The sequence below is a fragment of the Amblyomma americanum genome, chromosome 10 (assembly GCF_052857255.1).
Source record: "Amblyomma americanum isolate KBUSLIRL-KWMA chromosome 10, ASM5285725v1, whole genome shotgun sequence".
Taxonomy (NCBI): Eukaryota; Metazoa; Arthropoda; class Arachnida; order Ixodida; family Ixodidae; genus Amblyomma; species Amblyomma americanum.
Genome location: NC_135506.1, coordinates 143,560,695 through 143,576,558, shown reverse-complemented (window position 1 = coordinate 143,576,558; position 15,864 = coordinate 143,560,695). Strand labels below are relative to the sequence as shown.

At 47.7% G+C, this 15,864-nt stretch overlaps 1 protein-coding gene across 15 annotated transcripts in view; it reads right to left on the bottom strand.

Moving 5' to 3' along the window:
• Window positions 1-15,864, bottom strand: part of p38b (p38b MAP kinase) — a 210,742-nt gene that overhangs the window by 35,844 nt on the left and 159,034 nt on the right. For 4 of the 15 annotated variants that reach the window (XM_077639070.1, XM_077639069.1, XM_077639076.1 and 1 more), the window contains exon 12: window positions 5,533-15,359. The exons of the other annotated variants lie outside the window; for them this stretch is intronic. In XM_077639070.1, the coding sequence (XP_077495196.1) occupies window positions 15,301-15,359 (59 nt within the window). In that variant the 3' untranslated portion in view covers window positions 5,533-15,300. Of the gene's footprint in view, window positions 1-5,532; window positions 15,360-15,864 lie in introns of those variants that run through there. 15 annotated transcript variants of the gene reach the window in all.

Sequence of the window (15,864 nt, the reverse complement as noted above, 5' to 3'; positions counted from 1 at the left end):
ATCAACCCGTCGGAAACCACATTCCAGGATGCCTCTTTCCCACGGAGGGGGTCACCGCCTGCTAAGCCAACGACCTTATGCACCTGCTCAACCGGTCGGAAACAGCATTCCAGGACCTCAAGGCGCCAGGATTCCTTATCGCCTGTGCACGTGTTTGTGGGGGCGGAGCGGTCACGGGGTTAGGGAAGAGTGTGTCTGCCCATTGGACGCTTGATCAGCCACCGGTTTCCCTAGCTAGGTGCCTAGAGAATATCCACTGTATTTAAGCCGCAATTTGGCTGGTTTCACGGCACTTCATCTCTGACTTTTGGTCTCCCTGCTTCTCTTGTAAATATGTAAATAAACCTTCAAGTTTACCAACCCTCCTGAAGGCTTCCCTCCGTCGTCTGCAGAGTTCATCGTCATGCGGTGAAGACCTCGGTCCCGATACCCAAGCATATCAAGGTAACAATTCGACCCCTGCAACAACTATTTTAGAGGTGCGGGAGGTTGGGAGCCAACCGTACAGTTTCGGCATACAGACCAGACATGGTGGATTATGGAATGTGCGGACTGGTTTCTGACCCTGTATGTGCCGATTTAACTCTTTCCCTACCATGGGGAAAATGACCTTTTTTTAGGGGGTCTCAGCAGTTTTTTTTTGTGCAAAAGCTACGTGACCTAAAATTCTGCAAAATACACTAAAAGAAAGGTGAATGAATGCTCTTCTTAGACACATATTTTTTTAGCGTGTTCAGGGTTGCAACACAAAATTTATTTTGCCAGAAATGAAATCTTTGAAAAATTCACCAAAACTCGTTAAGATACACTTGTACCTGAAAAGAAAAGTTAAAAATTTTCCAAAATAAACAAAATGGTTGCCATTCTGTTGGCCACCATCAGTAAAAAAATTGAAGTTCTAAGTGGAAAATTATTCTTGTTAGATAATAGCTCGAATCCCTACAGTTGGGCATGCCATGCAGCAAAGCAGTTCCTGGTGGTTAAGCACAAAGGAACATTGAAAGTTTTGCAGAATACTCTTGTTTTCTGCTGGATTTTGGTCTCATTATAACATTTCTTGCAGTTTCTGTACGTTTCCATTTTTTCTGGCTGGCGCTGAATGCCTAGAGGTGGTGGTGGAGCCCGAACTCTTGGTACATCTTCAAGTTCGAGGAGCTGCTTCACTAGTTCAATTCTGAATGCTAGCTGATCATAGCGGGCGATTCTCGGAACTCTGCAATGTCGGGATGCATCCGCCAACATTACTGAAAAATTATGATACTGTTTACACAAGCAATGTCTATGCAGTGAAAAAATAGTCTTCCACCACTGCGCACACTTTTGAAGAACATTGTAGGATGCAATCAACTGGTAAGATTTATCAACCCCGAGCATGCCGTGTTGTAGGTGTCCATAAGCTGCATTCTTTTTCTTGGAATCTGCTGCCATTTCCCGTCTTTTTTTTCCTTCTTTTGGCGAGGACATGCTTGTTTGCCGTGTGCGCGGTTGACATCATGTGGACGATGCGTCGATCTTTCCACTGAAGGTAGAGAACTTCCTTGTCCCGGAGCCAGTGCACATCACCTCGCTTCACCTTTCTTTCCCAGCTGGTTTCTTTTAGTTCTTTTGGAAATCCGCGGCAGTCTTTTCGGGTTGTGCCACAAGCCAGTGTCATCCTTTCAAACAAGCTCTGAAACAGGTTGGTTATGTGTAGAAATTATCCATATATATACAGTAGCCCTGGTCCAAATAGTGATCGCACTGGCGGGTTACATCATCATACGCTAAGCCATGGGCACTTGGCTTTTCTTGCTTGCCTGTGTAAACTATGAACTGTATGGTGTATCCCGCTCGTGGGTCTGCGAGAACCCACAATTTGTATCCCCATTTTACAACCTTATCTCGAATGTATCGCCTAATTCTGGAGCGGCCTTTTGATTTACCATTCTTTCATCAACACAAAGTTCATGATGCAGTTGACTGTCTGCCGCGCTTGAGCAATGTATCGCCATGTCATATATATCTACAGGCTCTCTTCCGCAATAAACTGTTGCAAGTTAGCGCTCGTGTGTGTTCTTTCATGTCCTTGTCTGATGTTGCGCTATTTTATACGTCATGCACTACCAACAAGCCCAAACCGCCACCTTGTTGAAAAAAACTGGCCGATTGTTCATTGATACAAGGGTGATTGATGTGCTGCAGCAGCCATGAAACTCTGTCCAATTTTGATGTCATTTCCAAATCAGGGTCGGACATGTGCAGCATTCCCAACAGAACCCAGAAACGCCTTCGAGGCATTACCTGTTGTGGAACCATTGATGTGTTCCAATAAAGATGGAGCCGCGGTAATTCAACAATCCCCATGTAGAAGAGAATGATGAACGTCGTCATCTCTGCTGGCGTGACCTCTTTCCAGGACCCATCCGCTTCACTGTAGGTTGGCTTCTCTAGGATCATCAACCAGGAATATTTTTTGGTGTTTTCGCATATCTTTTCAATCACTTCCACGGTAAAAATGGCAGTGGCTTAGCTCTGCTATGCCAGGATATACGTAGCGAAAGCAAGTGTGAAACTCCCCGGCTGACCTTGTTCACATATTCCACAACGTATGAACCACAGGCATAAACGTCCAGTATGACCTGTAGGTCCATGTTTGATTTCAGCACCGAGGCTATCCAAGGATTGAAGGGGTTGCGTCACTCTTGCGCCTATTCGCTAGGCTAACGGCACGTTGTTCTTCGCTTTCTTGAGCCCGCTGAAGTGCTCTTGGTCGAATTCCATCGTTCATCACGGGCCGCCTTCAGTGAAGCAGGACTCAGGTCTCTCCTCCGGCTGCTGTCGCTGCTGCTAGCGTTCGAGACACCAGACGTTAAACGTGCCTGTCTCGCGGCAGCATATTCACGGCGGCGTTTAGCTAGTCGTTCGGCGTGCTGTTCGTCTGTTTCCTGGGCGATTCGTTTCCTTTTCGTCTCGTTCCGCAGTCGATTCCAGGCCGCCTCCAGCTTATCAGAATTGTCGCCGTCCATACTGTCACCTCAACTGTGGTTACGGCGCACACCAGATCTCCTTTTCAATCCTGTGACATCTTATAATGCATGCGACGCAGCTGTCGAATCGAGCGTAGGCGATCGCAATGACGAGGAGCGCGGTGTCACGTCCTACCAAACAGCGGCGTGGTGTGACGTCATGCCAGATGGCGCGGCGAGCGCGTGAAGCACAGTTACCTTCCGCGGCGAGGCGCGTGTTGTGACGTCACGTGCCTCGCTGGAGTGCTGCCAGGGCGAAATCGCGAGTTTGCGGATAATAAAGCTTTCGCTTTAAAAACAGGCGGAAAACATCAATCGCCCGGAGCAGTCAACGAGGGCCGCTGCGGAGAGTCAAGCCAAAATGAATGCCTGGTTTTCTTCTTGGGCAGAACGTCACTATCTGCTGCGCAGGAGGCAAGGAATCTTGCCCAAATGACGAGGACACCCGGGGAATTAGATAAATGACACCGACAACAGAAATAAAACGTCCGGAGAAAATGCAGACAAGCAAAACGGGCCACACGAAGCAAACCGAAACTAACCGGAGCGAAGGTGCCGATGTTCCAGGCCGGTTTGCAACGTCGTCGCTGTCGGAGCTCAATTCTGATGAAAATGCAGCATCTTCAGACTCACAGCTACTTGTGTCGTCGATGACATCAATGTCGGACAAAGCGGAGTCGCAAGATTTCCGGCGTTTTGGACCGTGTGACGTGCTTGCGGAGGCGTCCATTTTCGCTTTCAATGCAGACGCTCCCCCGTTTTCAGAGCGTGTCAGAAAAAAGCCACCTCGTGGTAAAAAAGGAAAGCTCATTGAAAACGAAACTCTAGTTGTTAGACTACAAGACAGATGGCGGAACGTGCCCATAAGCAGCGTTGAGCGGTCCAAAATCGGCGCATGCATTCATCGTTAGCAGGCTAACGATGCTCTATGGTGCAGTAGGGAAAGAGTTAACGAACCGCTATGTGTACACGTCTGCGTGTTTGTGGACTGATTTAACAGCCGAGCAGACGTGTGTCTGTGTTGTTTTGATGTTCTCGGACACAGTGGCTAAACATTAATGTCCCACTGGCAGGAGTGAAGTTTCCGGCACAATGAGTGTTTGCCGTGTTTGTGTTCAAGAGAGAAAAATTCGTGTTGAGATCCCCCCCGCACAGCAGCAGCAGAAGAGGGCAAATCACAGTTGCTACCAAGTGAGATCGAGGTAGTCGTCAACCTTGTACTCACACAGATTTGATACTCACTTTGTAAGAAGTAGTCATGCCTATTTCACAGGGCCCATTTCGGCAGCACAAGACAGCAACACTGCGTGCTTTTTAAAATGGAGTCGGTAGAACTGCTTTACTCTTACACTGCAGCAGCGACCTGTAAAATGACATCTTGCCCAGATCTTCTGGAGCCCACCCAGCCAGAGAAATGCCCCTCTGCTGCATAAAGAGCTGAAAAAAGAAGGAGGCACCCAACAGCTTGGCTCTGCCAAAGGAAGCCTCGTCCTCCTGCAACGGTCATGCGAGCGACAGCGCTACGTTCGACATCACATACTGCAACATTTTCTGTGCAGTGGCAGATTTGTTGGGGCAGAAATCATGCAAAAACCCATTTTTAGGTGGAAAATGTCCATGAAATACGCGATTCAAACAAGAGTGATCCATAAATCCCCAATGCTGGTTCTTTGCACTCGCATGCAGCAGGCGCTATAATCAAGGGGCTTCATCCCCCTGGTGCTGCATCCCGTGACATGCCCAACTGCACTGTCGTCCTTTGTTACCAGATGTTTCGTGTGACACACATGGGATAGCGCTGCTGTGCCAAATTTTGCCATATGTCTTCTGGATTGGACTCTGCACAACAACTTTCGCTGTAAAAAGGCTTAAAGGGTGGTCAGCACTGCACAACACGTGAGTTGGCGACAGCCGTTCGCGGAGATGAATATGCTGCTTATTATTATTATCTTCTTGGTATTATTATCTTCTTTCATTTCATTTCTCCATTCTGCCTGCTATCCTTTATTTCCGCTGCCCCAGCTCAGGTGCTTCAGTATCGATGGCAGATGCCGGGACTAGCAAAAATATTTTCCTTCCTTTTTACTATTATTTTATTAAAAAACCACTACCACCACCACCACCACATAAAATACCATGATTGACCGACTAGCCCAACAACGTACGCTCTTATATTATCTTCTTGTCTGGTAGACTGCGCATGACGGTATTGTTTGCATTCAGACCACACAGTTCAAAGCCACACGCATTAGTTATGCACAGCACAGTGACCGCAGCCAGTGTGGGGTGTTGCAGTCACATCATGCGTGACATCACTGCCAACAGCCAGATCGCAGTACTGGGAAAAGCTGTCGCTGTAAAAGTGCCACTTTTAGGGTCACTTAGCCAGACATTGAGCAGCATTCACTTGAACTTGTGACCCATACGGAGGCCCAGCCAATGTGACCACTAACATGGTGAAGAATAGAAGAAACATTTTCCTGTACGCAAAGACATGGGCTAGAAAAAGCAAATCAAAAGCTTCGCATGTACTAAAACGCCTTGCTTGGACGGCTGCTGTTTTATTCTGGAAGCACAATGCAAGTGGCACTAGAACAACATGCAGATGCGCAAGCTCAGATTTGACAAAGTCCAGAAGAAGACATCTCAAGCACACCACACCACATGAAAATCCTACCTGTGAGATGCAATACTGCTGTGTAATGCTCCACGCCCAAATTACGTATATCAATGCTCTTATGAGTTTTTGCTTAAAAGGTAGGAGCACAGCCAGCTTTTACACCATTGTTGCCTTAATTCCACGACACAAATTTATTCCCTAGCAAAAGTTGCCCTCCCCTCACCCTTTCCTCTCTTCCCAGTTATCGCTCCTAGTCTGCACCCAACTCCAGGTTTGGAATCCAGTCTTTCACCCACCCGCACATCATCAGCAGCTGTCTACCGACTTTCCAAGTCTGACCACTGTTAGGCAATTATCGCATTTACTCATGCAATTTGCGCTCCCTACTGGGCCAGAACACCAGTATGCATGCGCAAGGCAGGCTTGCGAAGATCAGCGCGGCTGTGTGGAGCAGTGAAAGGAACAAGAGGAAGAATTATGCACCGTTTACTCAGCTCACTCTTGCTGGCGGTCACTTTCCTGGACAAGCTGACGCGTGCGCCGGAATCCCAAACTACTGAACCATTTGCTGTTCAGCTTGCAGCTAGTCAGCCGGGCCACAGCGAGGACGCAGTTTTATTGCCTGTTATCTCCATTTGCCTCTGACAGCTGCCTTCGCAATTGTATCATTGTCAGCAACCTGACTACACCCACAGCAGGGCAAAGACCTCTTCCCGTGTCTCTCCAATTAACCCTGTCCTTTGCCAGCTACGGCCACCGTATCCCCGCAAACTTCTTAATCTCATCCACCCCACTAAGTTTCTGCCACCCCCTGCTACACTTGCCTTCTCTTCGAATCCACTCTGTTACCCTTAAAGGGTCCCTGAAGATGGTATTTGAGGTTGGCTCTAACACACCTGCATTATGCAGAGCAGAGCCCACAGAGAGTTCATACCGTGTACAAGACCTCAAAAGCGAGCCAATCATTTACGAGCCAATCATTTACAATACATTTTTAAAAATTCGCGCTTCTAGGCCTTGGGACGACCAGTGGTGCCAGGCTTTCACCCGAATCCGCATGCGACGCAGGGAGCCTACGGCACATGTAGGCTCCCTAGCACAACACGTCATGCAGTGCTCGTTACATCAGCAGTGGAGGGCTATCATTGGCTTTCTGATGTCACGCAGCTACAATGGCCGCAGCCGGGCGCTACACTTCCCGGGGGACTCCCGCACGCTAGACAGCCAGCGGAGGGACTGTGTGGATGGGGCCCGCAAAGGAGCGCCGACATTTCGGTGCACAAGAGAGATGAGAGGAGAGAGAAAAACACGAAAACGGGGAAGTTCAAATTTTAACCACAGATAACTTAGCTTCCTCAAAACGCATTAAAAAAATTCTTGCTGAAGGGTATTTGTGGAGCGGCGTCCTTTAATATCCTACATAAACACCTCGTTTTGGGCTAGTTGGTGCATACCTGAATTAGAGAAAACCTAGCGCCAAAACCATGCAAACCACAAGGACGAACGACGAGACACTATCAATACCCTAGGCATACCGGGAATTTGTGGAGCGGCGTCCTTTAATATCCTACATAAACACCTCGTTTTGGGCTAGTTGGTGCATACCTGAATTAGAGAAAACCTAGCGCCAAAACCATGCAAACCACAAGGACGAACGACGAGACACTATCAATATCCTAGGCATACCACGACATTATTGAGAGCCCTTTTCAGAGCCCCCTTAAGGACCAGCGGTTATCTTGCCTTCTCATTACATGCCTGGCCCAAGCTCACTTCTTCCTCTTGAGTTCGACTAGGATGTCATTAACCCACTTTTATCGCTTTGAGCTGCGCAAGCCCTATCATGCCACCCCACGTGGAGCAGGGCGGGAGGGGTCTTTTATTGACCAGCGAGTGGTGCGAGTTGGGGAGTCAACGTATATGCGGCAATATACAGTATATATTGCATTTCATGATGTTTGTAGATTCTTTAGGTCATGTTCACAAAATTTTCACGTAATTTGGGCAGCCCCTTTTTGAAGCCTGAATTTAAAAAAAAAAAGTGCGCAAACTACGCGAGTAAATACAGTATAGTACTGGGAGATCCACACGGTAGAGAGAGCATTATCACAATATGAGAAATTGGTAGAGCAATTTCTAAAAGAATTTAGCACCGCTTACTCACAACAGCAAGGCCGTAAAGTGACAACGGACCTTCAGCTCCATCATTGTGCCCCCAGCACAGCTGCCAGTTTTCCCTTCCCTTAAGAAAGATGGACACGCTTCTGCAGTTGGCTGCCCCAACGGGATGGGACAGTACCCTTCATTTTTCACTCGTTCCACAAGTCTCAACGGGAGGGGGCAAGAGCCCTTCCCACAAGCACGAACAGGACAGTGTGTGCTTGTGGTGAGAACTAGCAGCGGCACTAGTTTCATAAAAGAGTGTTGCAAGAAATATCTTGTGAAAAGCATGCCGAAAAAATCCCTGTTCTGATGACTAACTGACAGGATGGCAGAAGGAAGGCACAAAAGAAATGACGCGCACGTGTTAACTGATCTTGCAGTTTGACTGCAGAATGATCCTTGCAAGACATGGCAACAGACAGGTTAGAGATACCCATGCTGCATTCCATACATTGGAGTTGTTTCAATACTGCTTAAACATTGTCTTAGGCATAGTAGCAGCGCAAGGAAGACACATGCTACTATGCCTAAGACAAGTAACCCACTCGCCCAAGAGCTCGTTTTCAACATTGCGTCGTGAGAACAATGAGCCTCCTCAAAGGGGCCTATTTTCATGCATGTCTTGCCTGTAATTCCCAACACGTTAAATAACAATTCCCCCAATTTTCAGTTGATTCTGTGCCGTAAATATTTTTAAAACGAATTTTTTCTGTTTCTTCTGCGAACTGCTTGCTGGTCTGGCAACCTCCGATTGCTGACGTTACAAGGGCACACACGCCCCACGTCGTCTGCTGCGAGTTGTTGAGGTGCTTGCATGCACACCGTAGACGGCGGTCGCTCGGAAAGTTTTTTTTATTTTAGCCTAGCGAATTAAAATGCATTTTCCATGTTCTTTTTTGGGAAACCTTCAACTTAGTACGCGAGCTGAGTGTTGGGAAAGCGGACTTGCTCATGGCGCTCGTTTTCCGATTGTTGAAGAAACAAAAATCGATGGACCCCTGCTTTATTATTTACGCTTAGAAGCATGCTGTTCGTAAGTTGTGAGTGTGGTCTCTTTTGAACAGTCAAGTGCTCCCGTGTGGGAAAAGCGGAATGTGCCGTGCATGCCTTCGCCGATGTGGCACCAGAGTAACCTTGAGGCACGAAAAGAGCAGAGAAAAGTGCTGAGTGCGATGACATTTCCTGCTGCACGTGTGTATTTGTAAGTTGAACATACGTATGTACATTCCGTTCGACTTGTAGCACCCTTTTGCAGGAACTAAAGTGGCTGTTTGGGCTTGCTGGTCAGTGAGCATGGTTAAAGAATGAAGTGCAAAAAGACAAGGAAAACGAAGAAGTGCACAGGACTGGTGCTGACTACCAACACATTTATTCAGAGAAAAGAGCAGCTTTTAAAATGCCATCCAAGACCGACGTGACCAAATAAAACAGCAGTCGTGGGAAAACTATCTAACACAGATACACGTAGTTGCCCACAATATCAAAGTAACAGCACATCGAGGCGACGCAAGGTCAGCCCCGAACCCGAAACTAGAGGACCAGGAAGAGCCATAAGATAGAAGAATACACGCCCTCACAGCACGAGGCAAATGACAGAAACAAGGAACAAAGACGAAAACAACATAGTCACCGCAAAACTGTGTCAAAAGTCGAAGCAAACCAGAGTCAAGGGGCGAAACGCTTAACAAAACCAAACAAAACGCTACGCTAAAGCTGAGTCAACCACTCAAAGCCATACAGAGGCATAGAAAAGTTAGAAGGTTCTACAGAACAAGACTTATTCCAAATGACATGCAAAACAGAGTCGTAATTACAGTGGGCCTAGAAAATTGGACTCCTTGTCTGAAAGTAAAATTAAAGGCGTGCTGACGCACTTGTCTCCTGCTTTGGCGATCATCCGTGCCTCAATGACTACCCTTTCAATTTCGGTCCTCGCACGTGCTCCGATAACCGTGCGCGAGTAGAGTGGTTCGCATCCTTTGCAAGTCTTGCAATGGTTGTCCAGGTGCCCGCCGCTTTTGTTGTGTACCTTCCGGCGGTGTTCAAGCAATCTCTCGTTGAGGCACCTGCCAGTTTGCCCAATATACACGCTTCCACATTTCAAAGGTATCTCGTAGATGACACATGTAGCACAATGCGTGAATGGATCTACATGTCTTATAGGGCAAACCTTTTTCTTTTGCTTTGCCAGCAGGGTACACACTCGCGACAGTTTGCATGGGGCTGAGTATAGAAGTTTGTATGCTGGTATCTTGTGGCTCTTCCTGGTCCTCTAGTTTTGGGTTCGGGGCCGACGTTGCATCGCCTCGGTGTGTTGTGACTTTGATATTGTGGGCAACGATGTGTATCTGTGTTAGTTTTCCCACGACTGCTGTTTTATTTGGTCACGCGAGTTCTAGATGGCATTATAAAAGCTGCTCTTTTCTCTGAATAAATGTGTTGGTAGTCAGCGCCAGCCCTGTGCACTTCTCCGTTTGTCCTTGTCTTTTCGCGCTGCATTCTTTAAACATGACTTCTGCAGGAACCAAGGGCTTGCAAAACCCTACGCGACTCGAATGCTTTCACTGCCCGCACCGATGAATAGTCGCCGCCGCCTTAATGAGTGCTTGAAAATAATTGTACATACAACATTTAGCATTTTGCTGTGCGTGCGCATTGTGTCCCAGGAGTACGATTATTATGACAACTGCAGCCCCACGCTGAGGTTGTTCACATCGCTGTGCGCAAACAGTACTGCTCGTCTGCATGGCATAAAACGCAATGTTGGTTCTCCTAATCTTAAATATTACGTACTCTTGCTCACAAATTGTAGTTTTACTCATTTACACACTATGATAACACTGCAATAAGCGCGAATCATGCTATATCAACTGCTTGGGAAACTTTCGCGTAGGACCGGCGCTTCCCGCTAATTGTATCTGATTCCTCTTATGTCATCAATATTTGATTTTAAAGCACTTTAGCTAAATATAAGTCAGGACATTACCTGAATTAATGAAAACAACCAGATTTGTTGTCCACAGTCGACGCCGACGGCTGCTGCCGGCTGCCTTCTGCACATGCTGTGCAGACCGGGTCGCATTTATCGGCACTTCCCCCTTATTGTACTCGCGCCCTGCGATGTCATCGCTTTGAGGGCACTGTAGCCAAAACTATGCTCGACAGCTGTTTGCAGGCGGTAAAACTTGCGAATTCGCTCTCCGCCATCGCCGAAATCGCACACACGAATCCTGCGTACTCGCTAGGCCTCGTCATGAAAGGGGCCGGCGGTCTACCGTCAACCAAAATTCAAGAATATGGCAAAAGTTCCTCATTGATTAGTAAGAAAGTGTGAAGATATGATATGTAGCCGCTCGTTTTACTTTTTTCGATACAGATAAGGTACACAAACGCAGTTTTTCGTGCCGTCGCGCCTCATCAGGAGTGAAGCTTTCACTCGGCCGCATAAGCCCAGGTGACGGCGGCGAGCGACGAGCGGTACCGTCGTGCGGAGTTTTCTGCCCGTGTCGTTTGCCCCGCCGATCGGTTCTAAGTGCAGGCACTGACTGAAAGCCCATCTTCACTGGTGCACACACATCGCGTACGTCGCCGTGGCTAGCATGAGGTTCAATAAGTTTTAAAATTCTCAAGTTTATAGAATGCACACACATCGTGTATATTGCTGTGGCTAGCATGAGGTTCAATAAGTTTTAAAATTCTTAAGTTTACAAAAAGCCATACCAACTAGTCTCCCAACACACTCTTCTGGTTCCCACTAAGCTGACTCTTAACACTACTATGATACACGGTCGTTGATCATGCTGGCGTCCTCGTCGGTCTAGCGTGACAGACCAGTGCGTCAGCGACGGCATTTAATTGCGTACCGATCAGCCCACCGACTGTCAATCGCCGTCTCATCGGCCTATAGTGTGACCAGACCCTACCAATACCGGAGAAAAACTGCGTTACCGTTACCGCTTTTGCGGCACCGGTCACTCATATATGGGGGACGACTGCAACTTCGATCCCCCGCGAAAGTACAGGGGACAAGAGACCTCGCTGCGCATATTGCAGCAACGAGAGCAGACGACGTTGCTCTGTGCATGCCCTGGTGACGTCACGAGAGCATTCAATATGGCGGTCGCTGCCAGTGGGAGGAGTCTCCTGTTCTCAATTTCGATCGCATTTTTTGGAATACAGAGTGCATCCAGGGCAGCCAAATTTTGGAAACTGAATCATAAGCTCTTGTATTCGTTACTGAAGCACAAAACTGCAATATAAAAGACGACCATGTCATGGCCCCTTTAAGAGTGAAAACAAAAGGTTCTGAGCTGGGGTTGTGGGTCGTATTTAAGCTTGACCAGCACCTGTGTGGCTCCTGCTACAGATTATAACGGTTCTGGGCTTTGCACACTGAAAGGCAACCTGAACAGAAGGAGAATAAATGCGAGATCAGTTCGAATCAACAGTGAGCTCTGTCACTTGTTATATATAGACCGTTCTGCAATTAAATGCGTGCTGTATAATGCGGCTCACAGGTAAACCACTGAATTGCTCGAGCTCAAATTTTGCACACAAATGGCATTTAGTCAGCAGAATTGTGTTATAACACATTTGTTTGGGGTACACGCCTGAATCAATAAGAAAAAGTCGGATATTCGCACTGTCTGCAGAGACGAAGGAACGAAGCCGGCCGCTCTCTCATCGACTGCACTGGTGGTGCCATCTCATTGGTCGACCATGGAGATTAGGCGAAGGAGGGGGTCTTTCGCGGCAGGTTTGAGCCCCCTTCAATAAATGCTTTATCAATGATCACAAAAAGCTTAGTTTGGCCAAAATTGTACCAGGTTGAAGAATTTAGTGGTACAGCATCTAAAAAATCTCTCGCAAAACAGTCACCCGTCTCCTTTGCCGGATCTCTATGGCCAAGAAACGAGATGGCGTCACCGATGCAATCGCTACGAAAGCAGCCTTTTTCATTTCGTCTTCGCTGCAGACGATGAGAATATCAGACTTTTTCTTATTGAATCAGGCAAGTACCCAAACAAATGTGGTATAAAAAAATTCTGCCGACCAAATGCGATTTCTGTGCGAAATTTAAGCTTGAACAATTCACCGGTCTAGCTGTGAGGTGCATTGTACGGCACACGTTTAAATGCAGAACACGCTGTACATGCATCATTTCTTTAGCTTCCTTCTGCCATCTCGTCACTTAGCCATCAACACAGCATCTCCTACAGCTACAACCACCAATTAGCGTACATTTGAGAACTTGCACAGAAACTGTTGTCCAAGCACGCAAAGTAGCCGTCATAACAGTAAAGCACACACAAAATGTGTGCCATAAAGAAAAAAAAAAAAGAGCCCCAGTATGAGTGTTCAACCCAGCTGTAGTTTCAGTGAAAATTCTACTTCAATGGGTAAAAAAGCGGACAGGCTGCATGACAGCACCCACTTCTGAGCTGCACTGCAGCAGAAAGGCACATGGAATCAAAACGAGCTTGCACTCACTGGCTGTGCCCAATGGGGCTGGACATTCTCACAATGCTCCATCAGAGGGCATGGAAAATGCTGTAGGGGTGTTTTGCAGCACATTGCTGGCAGTCCAACACACAACAAACCACGTTTGCAGCTTCAGTGCACTCACACGACAGAAGAAAGACAGCAGAGGATCACTACCAAATACAAGAAAACCTCTTTTTCCAGAAAAGCACATGATCCCAACCACCTAATTTTGAGAAACTGTAACTGTTCAAAGAAATACAAGGGCATTTATTGACAATTTCAGTTCGTAAAAATGTCGACTAGTATTTCCCAGCACAAGGTCTGAACGGCTCCTTTCCTAGTGCTCACTGAATTCAATCCATGTTCGTGTTGTCTCAAATGCTGTGTCCCCACGGGAAAAGATGTTAGCACATTGTACTTTATTTAATGCTTCACCCCTTCGCACCTGGGAATCTAACGCTACATTCCAGCTCCTCATGTTGTGTCATGTTCAGCACATTTGTAAGCGTCAGCATGTGCGGTTACTCACTAAATGTATTATGCAACTAGGATGGTCAGAATTTTTAAAGCGGCTGCCGGAAGTCGTGTAATCCGGGAATGAGCTAGCAGGAAGAAAAACAGTTTAACCCTAAGGGAAATTTCAACGGCCATGATGTTGAGCGTATGAGCCGGCAATGGATCAACTAGGCTTCGCTGTACCTTATAAGAAAGAACTGCCCAAAATTCAAGTGCTTTCAAGGAAACGAAAAATGCCTGGATCTTGTGTAAAAGAATGTCTGCACACTCCCCCTTTGCCAATGCGTGTGACTGCTCACAAGGCACTGAACGTGAGAAACATGCATGGCACCTCTGCAGCCCGAGAAGCTGACATTCATAGCAAGGATAGAGATGAAGAACCAGTAGAGGCCAGCTGCGCAACAGAGTGCACAGCACTCAAATTACACCAGTGAACACAAGTACCAGAGTGAAGATGCTGCAGGCGAACTACAGCCCATGAAAGGACGGCAAGACAATGAGCGCTTTGTTCAGCCCTGCTTGAGACAGTGCTGGCAAGATTCATGGGGCTGGTGACCAAACAGCAACGTCCGTGACAGCTTGGAAATACAACAACAGGCCATTCAAGAAGCTGGACGTCCACATCGATTCATCGCACAAGAATGCAAAGCTGGGCACGTGCGCAGCGGCTGCAGCTCATAACGCAAAAAAAACAAGGGCAACGTGCAGAACATAAGACCGAACAGCACTAGCTTTCAGACAAAATTTACTCAAACTCAAGCAGGTGCCCAATGCCCTCCAGGATTCTTTGTATGCTTGAGTAAACGTTCAGCTGACCTTGGAGCCTTTTTTCTGTCTTAGATATTTTGTGTGTTCCTCTGCACTGCCAGAGACCACAGATGTGGGATTAACAAAGGACTCAGTCAGTCAGCTGCAAGCACCTTCCATGAAGAGGACAGGTGAAAAAGGCACAAAGGCTGCTAAGGCATGAAAGGAAAGATGTACGTGGCAGGAGCAGAGGCCGACATTGAAATCCACACACAATGGGAAGGCGCCTAGCATGCTAGCCACCCGTATGGAAGGAGGCAGGTCACAGCTCTCACACAAGCTCCATGTGGAAAAATGGGCTGCTGCTCGCTCATCTCAGCCTGGGCACCATCTCGGGCTCCGCTAGCGTGAAGCTGACAGCAGCCCACTTTGCCCAGTTGTGCACACAATAACACGGGCCACACTGTGGAGGTCAAACTCTCTTGATGCATCCCCTAGCAATGGGTGTTTGATACTTATACAGGTCACCTGTGTGCTGGCCCATAAAGACACCACACTGCTCTGTTACTGTTAAGCAACAGGAGCAAAGAAGTGCGGCCCAGATTATTCTGTCCGCAACTGTACGTGATGGGGGCATATGCACACTAAGCTGCACTTGGAGCCCCTACAGAGAGAGAGGTGCAGCACAGTCACGCTCCACAACAGTCAGTCTGCAGGCCTCTTGGGCGGCCCCCGAGCGGTCAGTGCTCCCTGGCCAGCTGCTGGCTACAGGTCCGACTTGTCGACCGGCGGCACAAAGTTAGTGGTCTCCTCGTACACCAGCCCTGGAGGAAGAAGGCAGGTCACATTGCCGTCTGACAAAACGAGGGCAGCTCTGAGCGATTTTAAATGGCAGTGGGGGAAAGAAAGAGTGTGCCGCCAAGGAGAGCATCCTGCCCACTTCCTCCAGGGCTCGCAGGAGGTTTCCCCCACTCGCCTTCGACCGCTCAAAGCTCCCCTGGAGACACACATACTGAAGAGGCAAAAGCAAGCAAATTCTTAATCAGCCTAGAATGTTTTCATGTGCAACACTATTTCAACGTGGTGTACCACTGAAATAGAAAGCAGTGTAGAAAGTACTCTTGAGATGCTCAACGCAATAACTTCAGAAACACGAGCCAAGCACAGCCTCTCAGGACCATTCACACTCTCTGCAAAAGGTACAGCCGCCATGACGGCAGCTTCATAACATAAAGGGTTCATGATAAGTAGTATCATGATGCCATCACTCAAAATCTAAGCACCACGCAGTCGGCAGCCTGAGCCATTTTGTTTTTGTTCATTTTCACC